General features: G+C 39.4%; 1 protein-coding gene across 1 annotated transcript in view; it reads left to right on the forward strand.

Moving 5' to 3' along the window:
• CD109 (CD109 molecule) overlaps positions 1–14,633 on the forward strand; it is a 126,061-nt gene that overhangs the window by 89,931 nt on the left and 21,497 nt on the right. The window contains exons 22-24 of the mRNA XM_029945229.1: positions 639–783; positions 3,486–3,662; positions 13,278–13,359. Of these exons, the coding sequence (XP_029801089.1) occupies positions 639–783; positions 3,486–3,662; positions 13,278–13,359 (404 nt within the window). The remainder of the gene's footprint in view (positions 1–638; positions 784–3,485; positions 3,663–13,277; positions 13,360–14,633) is intronic.

Below are 14,633 nucleotides of genomic sequence, written 5' to 3' on the forward strand. Positions count from 1 at the left end.
GAAAACCTCAGCCTAATGGGTAAGCACTTGTGTTCTGGGATGAGACAGCCCTAGGTTCGAATGCTGGCTCTGTCAAGTGTGCCTTTGGGCAAGGAGTTTAATCTCTCTCTCTCTCTCTTTAAATCTCTCTTTGGATAATAGGATTTACCTCAGGGAGTTTTTCTCATTACCTTTTCATCTTCTCCTTTGTCATTTCAATTGCTATTATTTCTTTAATAAAAATTTTTAAAAATATTTATTTAGTTTTGAGAGAAAGAGAGAGACAGAATGTGCGAGGGGGAGGGTCAGAGAGAGGGAGACACAGAATCTGAAACAGGCTCCAGTCTCTGCACTGTCAGCACAGAGCCTGATGTGGGGCTTGAACTCACTAACTATGAGATTGTGACTTGAGCTGAAGTCAGATGTTTTACCAGCTGAGCCACCCAGGCGCCCCTCCATTGCTGTTTCATGCAATGTTTTATCTACTTTAACTAGAAAGTAAGCATTTGTTAACAGATTTGAAGAGGGAATAAAAAATGGTAGATATTTACCTAATTGTATGCATAGTGCAGACAGATGTTTATCTTACTATTTGCATAAAGCTCTCTGTAGATAGATGAGTGGAGACCATGTTAATCATGTTTTTTTTTTCCCAACAGGCTGAAGGAATAGAAAAATTGTATTCACAATCCATCTTGTTAGACTTGACTGTCCACAAGTTACAAACTCCCTTGAAAACTTTGAGTTTCTCATTTCCTCCCAACACAGTGAGTGGCAGTGAGAGAGTTCAGATCACTACAATTGGTAAGAATACAGTATATCACCATGACTCCTGGGTTGTTTGTATGTGACAGTTGGTACCAAGCACTGATTACAACAGAAGGACTAGCAGATATGTGTCCTAGGCCAGATCTCAGTCTCAGTGTGCATCTGAATCCCGTGGGGATCTTGTTTAAGGGAAGATGTTGGTTTAGTAGGCCTGGGGTGGAGGCTTGGGTTATGCATTTCTAACAAGCTCCCAGTTGATGCTTCTGATGTGAGTGAAGACCACTCTCTGAGTAGCAGGGCCCATTCATAACGTGGCTGGAGGGAGGGATTCTTTTTCTTTAAGTAAAAAAATTTTTTTCAATGTTTATTTTTGAGAGACAGAGCATGAGTGGAGGAGGGGCAGAGAGAGAGGTAGACACAGAATGCCAAGCAGGTTCCAGGCTCGAGCTGTCAGTGCACAGCCTGATGTGAGATCATGACCCGAGACGAAGTTGGATGCTCAACCAACTGAACCACGCAGACACCTTGAGGGAGGGATTATTTCTAAGAGCAGAGCTTCTGGCTTCTGTGGCTCTCAACCACTGAGAATATCAGAATCTCATGTGGAGCTTTTACAACCAACCTACACAATCTTGAGCTATGGCTAGGGTGTGTATATTTTGAAAAGGCTCCACAAGTGCGTCTGATGACCAAAGGTTGAGCTCTATTGCCTAGAGCAGTTCTGTGTGCAGGACACAGATAACCTTTATAATAGGAAGCAAGCCACTGGCTTCACCCTCTCCTGTTCACCTTCTGGCAACCTAACTGTGTTTTTGCATCAACTGTTAAACATAGCTTCCAAACAAAGGATTTGTTTGTATAGTTGTGTTTTACAAATAACCGAAGGAAATGTTTAGATTAATGAAGATTAACGAATCTAAATAGTTTGTTAGGTCTTCAAGATGTCAGGCACTTTTTTGGAAGTTCTTATAAATCTCATCTGTAGGTGTAACGATTTCCATTATAGTTCTAATAACTAAGCCCTCCGTTGAGGACTTTTTGGGAGCCTTGAATATAATTATTTTTTAAAAAAGTATTATTTATTTATTGAGAGAGAGAGAAAGAGAGAGAGAGAGAGAGAAAGAACGGGGAGGGGGCAGAGATGGAGAGAGAGTCTGAAGCAGGTCTGTGCTGACAGCTTGGAGCCCCACATGGGGCTTGATCACCTTGGGTATAATTCTTAAGAAGAATTAAATAAGCTTTCTATTTAGGGGAATACATTCTCCCACAGTGTTGTGATGCTGGGAGGTGTAGCACAACCCCTGGGGATGCAGTACACACGCCCACACACATATTACACACAGAGGGAAGAAGCCTTGAATTTCAAATGTATACCACCACTTCTTACATTGAATGAATCTATCTTTGGTTACTGAAATACTGTTAAGGTTTAATTTTTAAGTTTGATGCCAAGAATGACTTCCAAGTTGTATTTTTATATGGTATTTATTTTTAAATTTCTTTTTTATGTTCATTCATTTTTGAGAGAGAGAGAGAGGCAGAGAGTGAGCGGGGGAGGGGCAGAGAGAGAGGGAGACACACTCTGAAGCAGGCTCCAGGCTCTGAGCTGTCAGCACAGAGCCCAATGCAGGGCTTAAACCCACAGACTGTGAGATCATGACCTGAGCTGACGTTAACCAACTGACCACCCAGGTGCCTCTACATGGTGTTTATTTTAAAAAATCCACTTGGTAGCCCAGAATATTAGTGTGAATATTAGTTTGGCTTCTTTGAATATGGAAAGTCTAAGTTTATGTTCACTTTGAATATTAAAAACCATAAAAGCACAAGTGGTAATAATATAACCTCTATTTTTCTGTGTTAACATCTAAAGTTTAAGACATCATATACTAGCATGGCTGCAGACTGTTCACTTAAAAGAGGGCTTTCTTTTTTAGAATCATTTAAAAAAATTTTTTATTTTAGAATTAGATTCTCACTGAGTATTTGGAATTGGTGTGATATAAATTTCTAAAATAAACTAGACAGAAGAATGTTCTTCTCCATACAGCTCAACCACGGTGGGGTCAGAATTAGAACTCAGCCTCTGTATTTCTGAATTTTTATGTATTTCCCTGAGTCATCATGTTACAAATGTGGGTAGAGGTGTCTCTTAAGCATGCATTTTGTTTAATTTTAGATTTCTAACTTTGAAGAATATTCCCAACCCTTTTTGGTCCTGATATTCATTGAAAGACTTTGACTTGTTAATTCTACTTTGTTGTTGCTAAATAGAACACAGTGAAAACTACTGTAACCCTTGCCATTAAAAAAATTGTTTCTCAAGTGTTTGTAGTGTATTAGTAAGAAACCAGAATGAAGTTCTAGATATGTGAAGAATACTACTCATAAAACATTCCTTTCCTATATAAAAATGATGGTTTTCTTATGATCAGTTCCTGACATTTTGGTCCAAGAATTATTTTTTAAACTTATTTTATTGCCTAGTGTATGCCACATCTTTAACTGAGCTAAAAGTATGATGTGTCGCATGATTTACAAGTTCATTGCCACTGTGTTATCAGTTGTTTGGCCAGTCTTCCTAAAAGCTTGCTGTAATGTTTGTACTCTGTTCCAAGCAGTGGAATAATTATTGCTTCAACGTCTGATGCCTTCTGTACTTAGTGGGAGTCTTATTACCACCAGGAGGTACCATTATTGAGTATTTGCTGAATGTATTGAATATCTTGTGCTTTCAGGAGATATCCTGGGTTCTTCCATCAGTGGCTTAGCCTCATTGATTCGGATGCCTTATGGCTGTGGTGAACAGAATATGATAAATTTTGCTCCAAATATTTATGTTTTGGATTACCTAACTAAAAAGAAACAACTGACAGAAAACTTAAAAGAAAAAGCCCTTTCATTTATGAGGCAAGGTAAGCATTTTAGAAATATGCTTTTATTTGTAAAAACTTTTTTTTTAAAGCAGAGTTCACCCTAGACCATAATTCAAAATAAACTGATTTGTCTTGCTGTGTGGTTGTAGGACTAGAAGGTGCTGAAATGTGCTAGAAGAATAAGCGGTGGGAAGATGTAATCATCACAGATTGCTGCTAACAAGCTTAAGGCGTTAGTACCTAGATGGGTTTTTTTTTTTAATGTTTATTTATTTTTGAGAGAGAGGCAGAGTATGAGTTGGGGAGGGGCAGAGAAAGGGAGACACAGAATCCGAGGCAGGCTCCAGGCTCTGAGCTGTCAGCACGTGAGCTGCGAGATCATGACCTGAGCTGAAGTTGGATGCTTAGCCAACTGAGCCACCCAGGTGCCCCGACGGGCTTGTAATAAGAGACCTGAAATTTAAAGCTACTTAAAAATCTAGAGGACTAAGTGTTCATTTATTCATCACTCATTTATGGAGCGTCTGTTAGTGGCAGTGTCATTTCTACCGCTGAGGAAACAGAGGTCAGGGCCTTTCTTCTCAAGGAATTCTCTCTTCAGTGAAGACAGTTTGTGCATAAACACATGTGGTGTCATGGGGTGAGCACCTTCTCGATGCATTTAAAGTGTCAGGAGGTGGGAGTGAGGAGGGAACAGTTTGTATGGGGAGGCCCTGCCGGCCCTTCAGAAAAATGCCACGCTGGAGATTACTCTCCCCTTTCTCCTTGAGAAGCGTCTGTTCCCAGACACCAGACGCTTTGTGCCTGCAACTTGCAAATGAACATTTATCACGAGCTGAGTGCTTATATGTGCCAGGCAGTGTTCTGAGCACTTTACACCCAATAACTCGTTTAATGCTCACAGTCTAGTATTGTCTTCCTATTTTTACAGATGAGGAAACTGAGACACAGAAAGGTAACCTTCCCAGGGTCACACAGCAAGTGAGTGGCAGGACTGGGATTTGAACTCATTGCCTGGCCCCAGAGTCCATTCTCTTAAAGTCCATACTTAGAGAAACACAAACATTTTTAACAAGAATAATGTAAATTTGATGTCCTCAAATACTCCAGAAGCCAACCACCCAAAATTTCAGTCTTGCTTTTGTGCTTCCATGTTAGGGAACTTCTAGCAAAATCTCTGTGTGTCTGAGTTGATCTCTCTGTACAATTTGGGATACCTGCTGCCATCAAACTTGTGAGGATTAGAATGGCTTATGCAAAATGCTAAAGTCCGTGTTTAGTATAATCTAAAAATGAAGTTCACACTTCTAAACTCCCAAGTGTTTGGTTATTTATTTATTTATTTTTTAAGAATGAAAGGGTTAAATGCAAATAGAGGCCAGTTGTTAGTTTTGTTAACTTCGCCACAGTTAAGAATTAGAAAGCTTAAAGACACTATTTTGATGTGAGCTTTTCTTCCGGGTTCCCTCATTATGTAGGGACTTGTTTATCCTGAACTAAATTTTATGTAATAGTGGTAATAACTAATCATGTTTAAATGTTTTACAAATGTTTTCATTTACTTCTTCCCAAACACTAGGAGGTGGGTGTACTGTTAGTAACATCATTTTACAGATGAGGAAACTGAGGCGTAGGGTGGTTACATAACTTACTCCTGCTTACTCCCAGGTGATCTGGTTCTAGAGTTCATGCTCTTCCACTTTAGAAGGATGACTTTACTTTGCAATGTTCTTAGGTTGTTAAAAGCAGTAAGCTTAGGATGGAAAAGGTCCAGAATTGACCAAGATGCTTGAGTATGGCCAATGTGTAAGAGGTCTCAATGGGGCTCCTGATAAAATAGAGAGGAACGTGGGCTCCTATAGGGAAGGAGACAGCAAAGGTTAGAATCTGAAGTGTCAGATTAGACCAGAGTGAGCAGTAAGATGTGGGCTCCAAGAGAGGGGGCTGGTCCATGCCCCAAGCTCTCCCTAGGGTAGGCCTGCATGGTCAAGGGCAGAGAGGAGGAAGGGGCTTGTGAGTCAGGAGCCATATGCTGCATGAGAGGACAAACTGAGGGGGACCAGGAATTGGAATCAGAGCTGGGTGTGACCTGAGTGCTGCTGTGGGGAAGGTGGTAGTAGTACAGTTTCCCTCAGGTTAGAGACGAGCCCTGTAGGCCTCGAATGTGGTTAGGTCTTCCAGGAAGTTCTCAAAGATCTAGCGATTGGTACTTTCCATACATAGCTGCCCATTTAAAATGATCCTCCTTCAGGGGCGCCTGGGTGGCTCATCTGGTTTAACGTCCAACTCTTGATTTCAGCTCAGGCCATGATCTCATGGTTTCTGGGTTCTAGCTTCATGTCAGGCTCTGTGCCTGCTTGGGAATCTCTGTCTCCCTCTCTTTCTGCCCCTCCCCCACTTGTTCTCTCTTGCTCTCTCTCAAATAAACATTAAAATGATCCTTCTTCATACGTGTATTTGTAGATCATTCATATTTAAATATTTAAACACAAGAGTTGGCTTTTTCAAGTTGTATTATAACAAGATTTAAGAAGTGGCACCAAGTGCTCCCTGTGGAAGTCTGTGCTGTGCTAAAAACAAATGAAATTTTACACGTTGGCATCATGGTTATATTAAAGGAGACGAGAAATATTTGGGATTGTCATACTTTAACTCTCTACCGTCTGAAAACAAGATTCTGACTTGTATTCAAAATTTAGTGTGACTTCAACCAGAAAGTACATAAGAACTAGATTGTTGCTTTATAAGTTGATATATATAGAATGGGATAATTCAATGACATAAGGTAAAATATTTTAGAAAATGCCATACAATTCCATATTTTATATGCTTTATGAGTTGTAATGTTGGGCTGGTTTCCCCCAGCCTCGTTTTCCCACCTGTAAGACAGGGCTAATAAAATACCCACTTCGTGGGGCAGTTTTGAAGATTAAATATTTTCACACTTTGGCACAGTAAACACCCAATAACTGTTAACTATGTTATAGTTAGTTGCATCTGACCAGGGAGTTAGCGTCCACAGTCAGCAAGGAATCTTGTCCATCTGCCTCAAAAGCCAATGTGAAATTCTTCCCCTGTCTCCCTCCCCTGGTGAATCCTTATGCTCAAATACTGTCACTGCTCACCTGGGCCGCTCCAGAGGCTTCCCTTTAAAAAGCCTCTCTGCCTGCCCACTTTTCTTCAACACAGTCTCCAAGTATAATAAAAGGGATTTTTTGAAAATGTTCAAATCATGCCACTTCCTTTCTTAAAATTCTTTAATGGGTTCTCCAGTGGGCGACCTGGCCTTGCCGCCCTCTCTGAGCTCACCTGGGGCTGCCCTCCCTTGGCTCCCTCTTGGCTGCGTTCAAACACTCCCAGCTCCGGGGTGCATCAGGGTCTAACTTTGCTCTTCCTTCTCCTGGGATCCTCTTTCCCTGGTCTTTCCATGGCTTCGCTCCTTCTCATCTCATTTAGGTGGTGTTTCCCTCAGAGTGGCCTTTCTTTCCCATTTAAGAACTCTCATTTATAGGACTCCATTTCATTTTCTTCACCACACTTAACATTATTTAAAATTATCTTGTTCACCTAGTATCTGTGTGCCTCCTGTGCTAGAAGGGAAGCTCTCTGACAGTGGGCACTGTGTTTCATCTTCTCACCATTGTGTCACTATCTAGGCACCTCGGTAAATAACAGACTGGATGAGTGAATTGCTGTCAATATTAATCTCTGTATGTTCATCATCGTAATGGGGGGATTGGGCTCAGAACATCTCTCGAGTTTCCACAATGCAGAGATTATTTATGAATACTGAAGCTTCTACCTGGCCTCGGCAGGTTCTTCTTAGCTAGGAAATGGGACCGGTGGTTTCAGCTCACCTTTTGGGCAGGCCAAGTGGCTGATGGAAGTCTACACGATGGAGCTCCCCAAACACATCATTTCACATGCTGAACTGAATTGTATTTCAAAGTAGTGGACAAAAGCTTCTTGGTTATAATGATTTTCATTTTGAACTCAGTGTCTCATTTCTCATTTGTTTTTTCTCTTACCATCACATTTGCCAAAGTCCTTTAAATATACCGTAGTTGTTTTTATTTTTCAAGAAATTAAAGTGGCTTTGGCATGAGTCATGATTATATTATTTAAATGTCATTTATGAACAGCGCATTGTTTTACTTAAATCATGGTTGGCCCAGGAACCTTGTAACCTAACCCATTGTTTTTTTGTTCAAAATAACAGCTACATCATTGAATGAAGTTTCTTTTGCTGTCAAAAAGAAAAAATAGAACCATAAACAAAAACTGTTTTTGATAAGGACTGGAAATCCTGTGAATTAAAGAATTTAAGCCACTTGTTTTCCTCAGATATTTAGATCATAGTGCCCATGGCTCTGTTTCTCAAGTGTAGACTCAGACCAAGCCTGGTTGAAAACACATTATATTTTTTCCCATTGAAATAAAAATGGGAAACATGGGTTTGAGAATTCTGATGCTGCTTCTGATTGTCACAGGAGTGTCTAGAGGCGATAGTGAAAACACTGGAAAACTAACAATCCAGGAAGTAAGTTTGCACTTTCATGTTCCATATCCTACAGAGTAAGGATTTGAGGATTATTACTTTTTTTTTTAGTACAGAAAATATTTTTATCAGCTTTTTACCAGAGGAGGTGAGTGATCGAGTTACAAGGAGCTGATTTTACTTCTTTTGTTTAAATGTAATTTTGACACTTGAAGTAGACCAAGTCACATTATGTTTAGAATTTTTTTCTATTTGTTTCTATGAACAGTGTTTTCATCTTTCTTGTGATAAATTATAAATTTTTTACATTCATGGCTATTCCAAAGAAAATTCATGACCCAGTAAGTATGTATCTTGTCTGGCCCTTTATAAATAACAATTACTGGGTCATTATCCTATCAACTCTTGACTTCTTCTGCATTTTAGTTTTCAGAAGTGTCATTTAATTCCTACTGAACTATTACTTTCTAACTCAAAAGATATTCATGAAACTTAGGAACTTAGGGCAATACTCTTACTTCCTCATAAATTTTTAGAGAAGACCATTGTTGTGCCTTTTTTACCTATCACGAAAAGTCTGAGGTGACTATCTCTGGAAGTTGAATTGTTGTATTTATGGTAAATATTCCAGCCAAGTCAACAGTGTCCTTTACTGGCTGTGGAATGGTGTTGATTTGCAGGATAAGCAGCTGAGGGTTCTCTAATGATGCATGGCTGGTTCAAGGTGAGGAAGGAAACCTCTCCGAGTCACAGAGTCACTTCTAGGAGAGTCACAGAGGTTCCCTTCTCGGGGTTCTGATTCTCTCCTTTGTTCTGCCATGGGAGCAGAGCTGGGGGTTTGGAGACTAGTGTCATCTAAGCCAGCTCAAGAAATGTGCTCCACAACTAGAGATCGTCTGTGAGTCCTCCCACTCCTCTGGGCTGGCTGCCCCTAGGAGTGAAATGGTGTTAGTTGTTGATATTAATGGGGACTGTTGGAGGTCAGCCTCCTGAGGGGTGATTTCCATAAGCACTGATCTCATCTGCATGATCTCATCTCTCTCTGACTGGTTTTACAATAACTCATACTTGGAACTGCAGTTGTTGATGTGATTTGGGGGCCTGGAGACACATGGTCCTCTTTTTAGATGTTAGTTCTTCTTCCCACAGAGGCACCTCCTGTGGTGATGGTGGGTCCTGAACATTTTCTTTTCTTCTTTCTCCTCTCCATCCCTCCCTCCCTCTTCTCATCTCCTTCTCCTCTCCCCTCCTCTGTCAGATTGAGTTCACAGTGAAACTCTGCTATCTGGTGGATTTAGTCTTTTTTTTCTTTTTTACATTTATTTATTTTGTGAGAGACAGAGTGAGACAGAGCACGAGAAGGGGAGGGTCAGAGAGAGAAGGAGACACAGAAACTGAAGCAGGCTCCAGGCTCTGAGCTGTCAGCATAGAGCTCGATGCGAGGCTCAAACCCACCAACTGTGAGATCATGACCTGAGCCGAAGCCGGATGCTTAACTGACTGAGCCACCCAGGTGCCCTGGATTTAGTCTTGAATTAGAAATTGAGGGAGAATATCTTGGACTCTTGCTAATTTCCTTTGTAAACACTAGAAAGTTATTCTGCTTTTCTGTGAATTCTGACTACCTCTGAAAAAGGAAGAGATTATATGATGTGTTATTTTCAAGGTTTATGAAAACTAAAACATGTTGGAGTGAGCTAAAGTAGTATTAATAATGCCTATCATTTTTGCTATTCTTATTTGTTTTCTTTTTTTGAATATGTAGAACATTAATATGCTTCCAAAAGCTGAGCCTATCCTAAACGGTATATGCCAAGGAGTATCTCTCCCTCTTCTATCTCTTCTCCCAACTCCTTGTGGGGAACTTCACTTCTCGTTTCTCTCTCTCTCTCTCTGCAGAAATTAACATATAATTTTTCTTATTTCTTATTTTTCTTACTCAAATGGTAGTATAGGAAGAATTCTATTTTAGACTTTGTTTTTTTCACTTAATAGTGCATCCAGGAAATCACTCTTTTGAGTTCAGAGAGATGCTCCTCATCTTTTTTTTTTCACAATTTCATAGACTCCACTGGATATGTTCTATAGTTTATTCAACCAGTCTCCAATTCAAGGGCATGTAGGTAGTTTCAGTATTTTTGTTTTAAAGTTTGTGTACTTATTTTGAGGGAGGGAGGAAGGGAAGTGGGAAGAGAGAGAGAGACAGAGAGAGAGGCGGGGGGAGAGAATGTGTGGGGGAGGGACAGAGAGAGAGAGGGAGAGAGAGAAAGAACCCCAAGCAGGCTCTGAGCTGCCAGCACAGAGCCCGATGTGGGCCTCAAACTTACAAAGTGTGAGATCATGACCTGAGCTGTAGTCAAGAGTCGGATGCCTAACCAGCTGAGCCACCCAGATGCCCCTAATTCCAGTGTTTTTGCAATTACAAATAATGTTGGAATGAATAATTTTCTGCACATATTTTTGAATTGTTGGACATATATCTTCAGGGTAGAGTCTTAGAAGTGGGACTATTAGGTCACAAGGTCTAGGTACTGGTACGTTTGTTGTACAAGTTGTACATTCCGAGTTTCCTCGAGCAATGAACGAGGTACTGGTCTCCTTACAGCCCTCCCAACAGAGTAAGTGGCAAATCTTTGCTAATAGGATGGGTGAGAAATGGTATCTCAATGTAGTTTTAATTTTCATTTCACTTATTATGAAGTTGAGCATTTTCTCATATGTTGAGGTCCCTCTCTCTCCCTCTTTTTCTTTTCTTTTTATTTTGTAAAATTGTTTTAGTCTTTTGTCCATTTTTCTTCCTGTCGGATTTTTATTTTTTTTTCTCTAAACTTAAAAGATACTTTGTGGAAGTATATGTATAGGTATGTAGTAATAATATATAAAGATATATATAAAATGTATATGTTAATATTAGAGACATTAGCCATTTATCTGTGTTATATGTTGCAAATATTTTCTTCTAATTCATCATCTTTTAACTTTGCTAATAGTGTGTTCTGCCATGGAAAAGTTTAAAACATTTTTTTGTAATCAAATTTATTAAATATTTTCTTAGAAATTGGATGGTTAGATGGGACGCCTGGGTGGCTCTGTCGGTTAAACATCCGACTTTGACTCAGGTCATGATCTCATGGTTCGTGAGTTTGAGCTTGCTTCGAATTCTGTGTCCCTCTCTCTCTGTCCCTCCCCTGCTCACGCTCTGTTTCTTTCTGTCTGTCAAAAATAAATAAAAACAATAAAAAAAATGATGGTTAGAAAGCCTTTTCCTGTGCTCATAGTACTGAGTAATACTTATTGTTTATTGAGGACTTGCCATATAAAATGAATTGTGCTGAGGACTTTTCGTACATTAATCACTAAAAGAGTTCTGTGAGCCAGCAGGAGACAGCGGCTCTGTGGACATAGGCCTTGGCTATGTCTGGTCAAAGAAGTTGGCTAATTTCTGGCTTCAATACCTTCCAGCTGTATGACCTTGCACTTGGCGTGTTCTGAGTTCCAGTGTCCTCATCTCTGAAGATGCAACCTCTAAACAGCATCTCCATCGTAGAGTTGTTGTGAGAATTACCTGAGTTAATATCTGAAAGGGCTTTGAACAGCTCTTGACATATAGTGTTGGATAAAGATTGGATATTTAATTATTGTACTGTAGTATTTTAGAAGAGGTCATAACCCATTCTTTAAGCAGAATTTTGATATCACCTAGATGTTGTTTATATTTCTTTTATTATAGGTTTTAAAGATCACCATGAAACAGTGTCTTGTTTTTTACGCTCTTTGTCTTATTGGAGCCTAAATCAGATACTCAGATCTGGGAGTCTTGGGAAAGGGTCAAGGAGAAAGTTTTGGACATGGCAAGAGCAGATTAACTCTAATTTTAAACCATTAATGCTCATGTTTTGTTAAATATGAATCATTCTAGTTATTGATTCTTCTAAAATGTATTATTCATAAAGTAAACTTTTTTTGTTACTAGAGTTTACAAGGGATTAAATTCAACATTTTATAAATGTTTCTGGTTGCCAGGCTCTATGTAACCATGCTGCAAAGTTCATACTATGTGACATCACCCGCCTGTAGTGGAATCTTGGATAAATTACTGCTATTTTAATTTCATTTTTAGCAACTAGTTTGTTGTGGGTTGTTTGGTGAATCCTTTAGTGTTTGGCCTATGATTTCTCAGTCGCTGGTCTTTGAGACCTGCATGCATTGCTTTGCAAATGTGAAACATCTGCCTTACTTGCAACCATTTGTTTGTGAATATGAAACATCTGCTTTTATTAAAGCAGCTGCATGAGCCTTAACCCCCTCCTCAGTTTACTTCTGTAGTGAGACTTTGTTACCACTGCCAGTTCTTTTTTATTTGTGTTTTGTTTTTAATGTTTTTAAATGTTTACTTATTTTTGACAGAGAGGGAGAGGAAGAAAGAGAGAGAGAGAGAGAGAGAGAGCGAGCGAGAGAGAACAAAGCAGGCTCCAGGCTCTGAGTTGTCTGCACAGAGCCTGATGCAGGGCTCAAACTCACAAACCATGAGATCATGACCTGAACTGAAGTCAGATCCTTAACCTTAAGGCTGAGCCACCCAGTGTCCCATTTTTTTTATAGTGAAAATTTGGATTGAGGTGGTAGGTACACCAGTTGGTCCTTTGGTTTACCTCAGTTGGCCATGGCCAAAAAATTTTAAAGCAATTGCCTTATGTTATTTAGCAATTTCCCCCTGCTATTGCTGGCCTAAGAATATAAAGTATTTTTACTTTTCATTTTAGCCTTAAACTTTAATTATGATACTTTAGATACTATTTTTCTTAGGTAGCAAACAGTTTTAGATGATTAAGCATGGAAACTATTGTAGTCAATGCTACAGAGTTAAATAAAACTTGGCCTTTAATTTTGCTTGCTTTAAAATGGCTAGGATTGTTGTCTCTGTTATAGTATTCTTCTGAATTTTATTTGGGGCTATCACAGTTCTTATTTTACCTAAAAAGTGTTGATATTTTAAATCTCTCACAGCACTTACTATAGAAAGTATTCAATATCAGTTGTTAATTTGATATCTTCTTTTGCATTCTCTGTTCATGTTTCCTCAATATAAAGTCATGATTAGAAATTCACTCATTACAAGTTGTGATTACATTGATTATGTACTTTTGTGTCTTTAGGTTATCAGAGAGAACTTCTCTATCAGAGGGAAGATGGCTCTTTCAGTGCTTTTGGGAATGATGACCCTTCTGGTAGTACTTGGTAAGTGTTCGACTAACAGAACAAATCTGTCACAAATGGGCTCTCATTATGTCAAAATGGCCATGGAATTGAAAGATGTGTCCCTGTGTATATAGACCTGTAGGTTTCTTTTCCCGTTGCCTGACTTTAAAATAAGTTTTCCCTTTTAAATATGGTTTTAAAGCAATAACAAGTAAAATGTTTTTATTTAAAGATGAGTCATAAATCATTATTTTTGTGGTGGGAAAAGCAATAAAAGTACTTTTTGATGATGGTATAGTTGACAAGAAAATAGTGGGAAAGTAATCCACTCAGTGTGGAGTCTGACCCAGGGCTGTGTCCCACCATCCTGTGATCATGAACTGAGCCAAAATCTGGAGTTGGACACTCAACTGACTGAGCCACCCAGGTGCCCCAACATAGTGCTTTTCTTAATCAGGCACGATCAATACAAATTTTGTGTTAACACAGTCAACATTGTTTCTTTAAGGTTATTTTTTGTGAAAAACAGTGATAGAATTAAGTAATAAGCATCGAGATTTCCTCCGGAATGGAGGCTGATTTTGGGTGACTACTTTCTCTCCTTGCACTATTGTCAATTCTACATTTCACCTGGAAGATTGACTAACTGTAACAGTCAGGTTAGACAAGGCACACTGTGCTAATAGCAACCCCTAAAATCCCTAACAAGGGCTTCTTTCTTGCTCAGGCTGCATTTCTTCTTTGAGTCAGCAGGGGGCTCTGTAGTCTGTTCAGCTGCCACCATCTCTCTAGGAGGCTCCAGGTTTGCAGCAGCCTGGAAAGAGAAGGCTGGAGTATCCACCACTGGTAATTAGGTGCTTCCACCGGGGTGCAACATTTCTTCTCAGTTTATCATTATCAGAGCTGGTCACAGGCCATGCTTAACTTCGAAAGGGCAAAGAAGTGAATTTCTCTGCATACTCAAAGTAAAATAGAGGACCGGATATTACTGAATATTAGAGATATTTATCACACTAAACATTTCATAGGATGAATCATATCTGCTTCAAATTTTCTTTTGGCATGCATCAAGGATATAGATCCATAAATAGAAAGGTTTCAGTGTTTTATTGCTTGATGATCTTTTCGCCTAAATATTTATTGTTCCATAGCAAGCATTGGCAAACTTTTGCCATAAAGGCTCAGATAGTAAATATGTTAGGCATTGCAGGCCACATGGTCTCTGTTGTTTCCTCTCCTCTTCCTTTTCTTTCTTTCTTCCTTCCTTTCTCTTTCTTTCTTTCTTTCTTTCTTTCTTTCTTTCTTTCTTTCTT

The sequence above is a fragment of the Suricata suricatta genome, chromosome 7 (genome assembly GCF_006229205.1).
Source record: "Suricata suricatta isolate VVHF042 chromosome 7, meerkat_22Aug2017_6uvM2_HiC, whole genome shotgun sequence".
NCBI lineage: Eukaryota > Metazoa > Chordata > Mammalia > Carnivora > Herpestidae > Suricata > Suricata suricatta.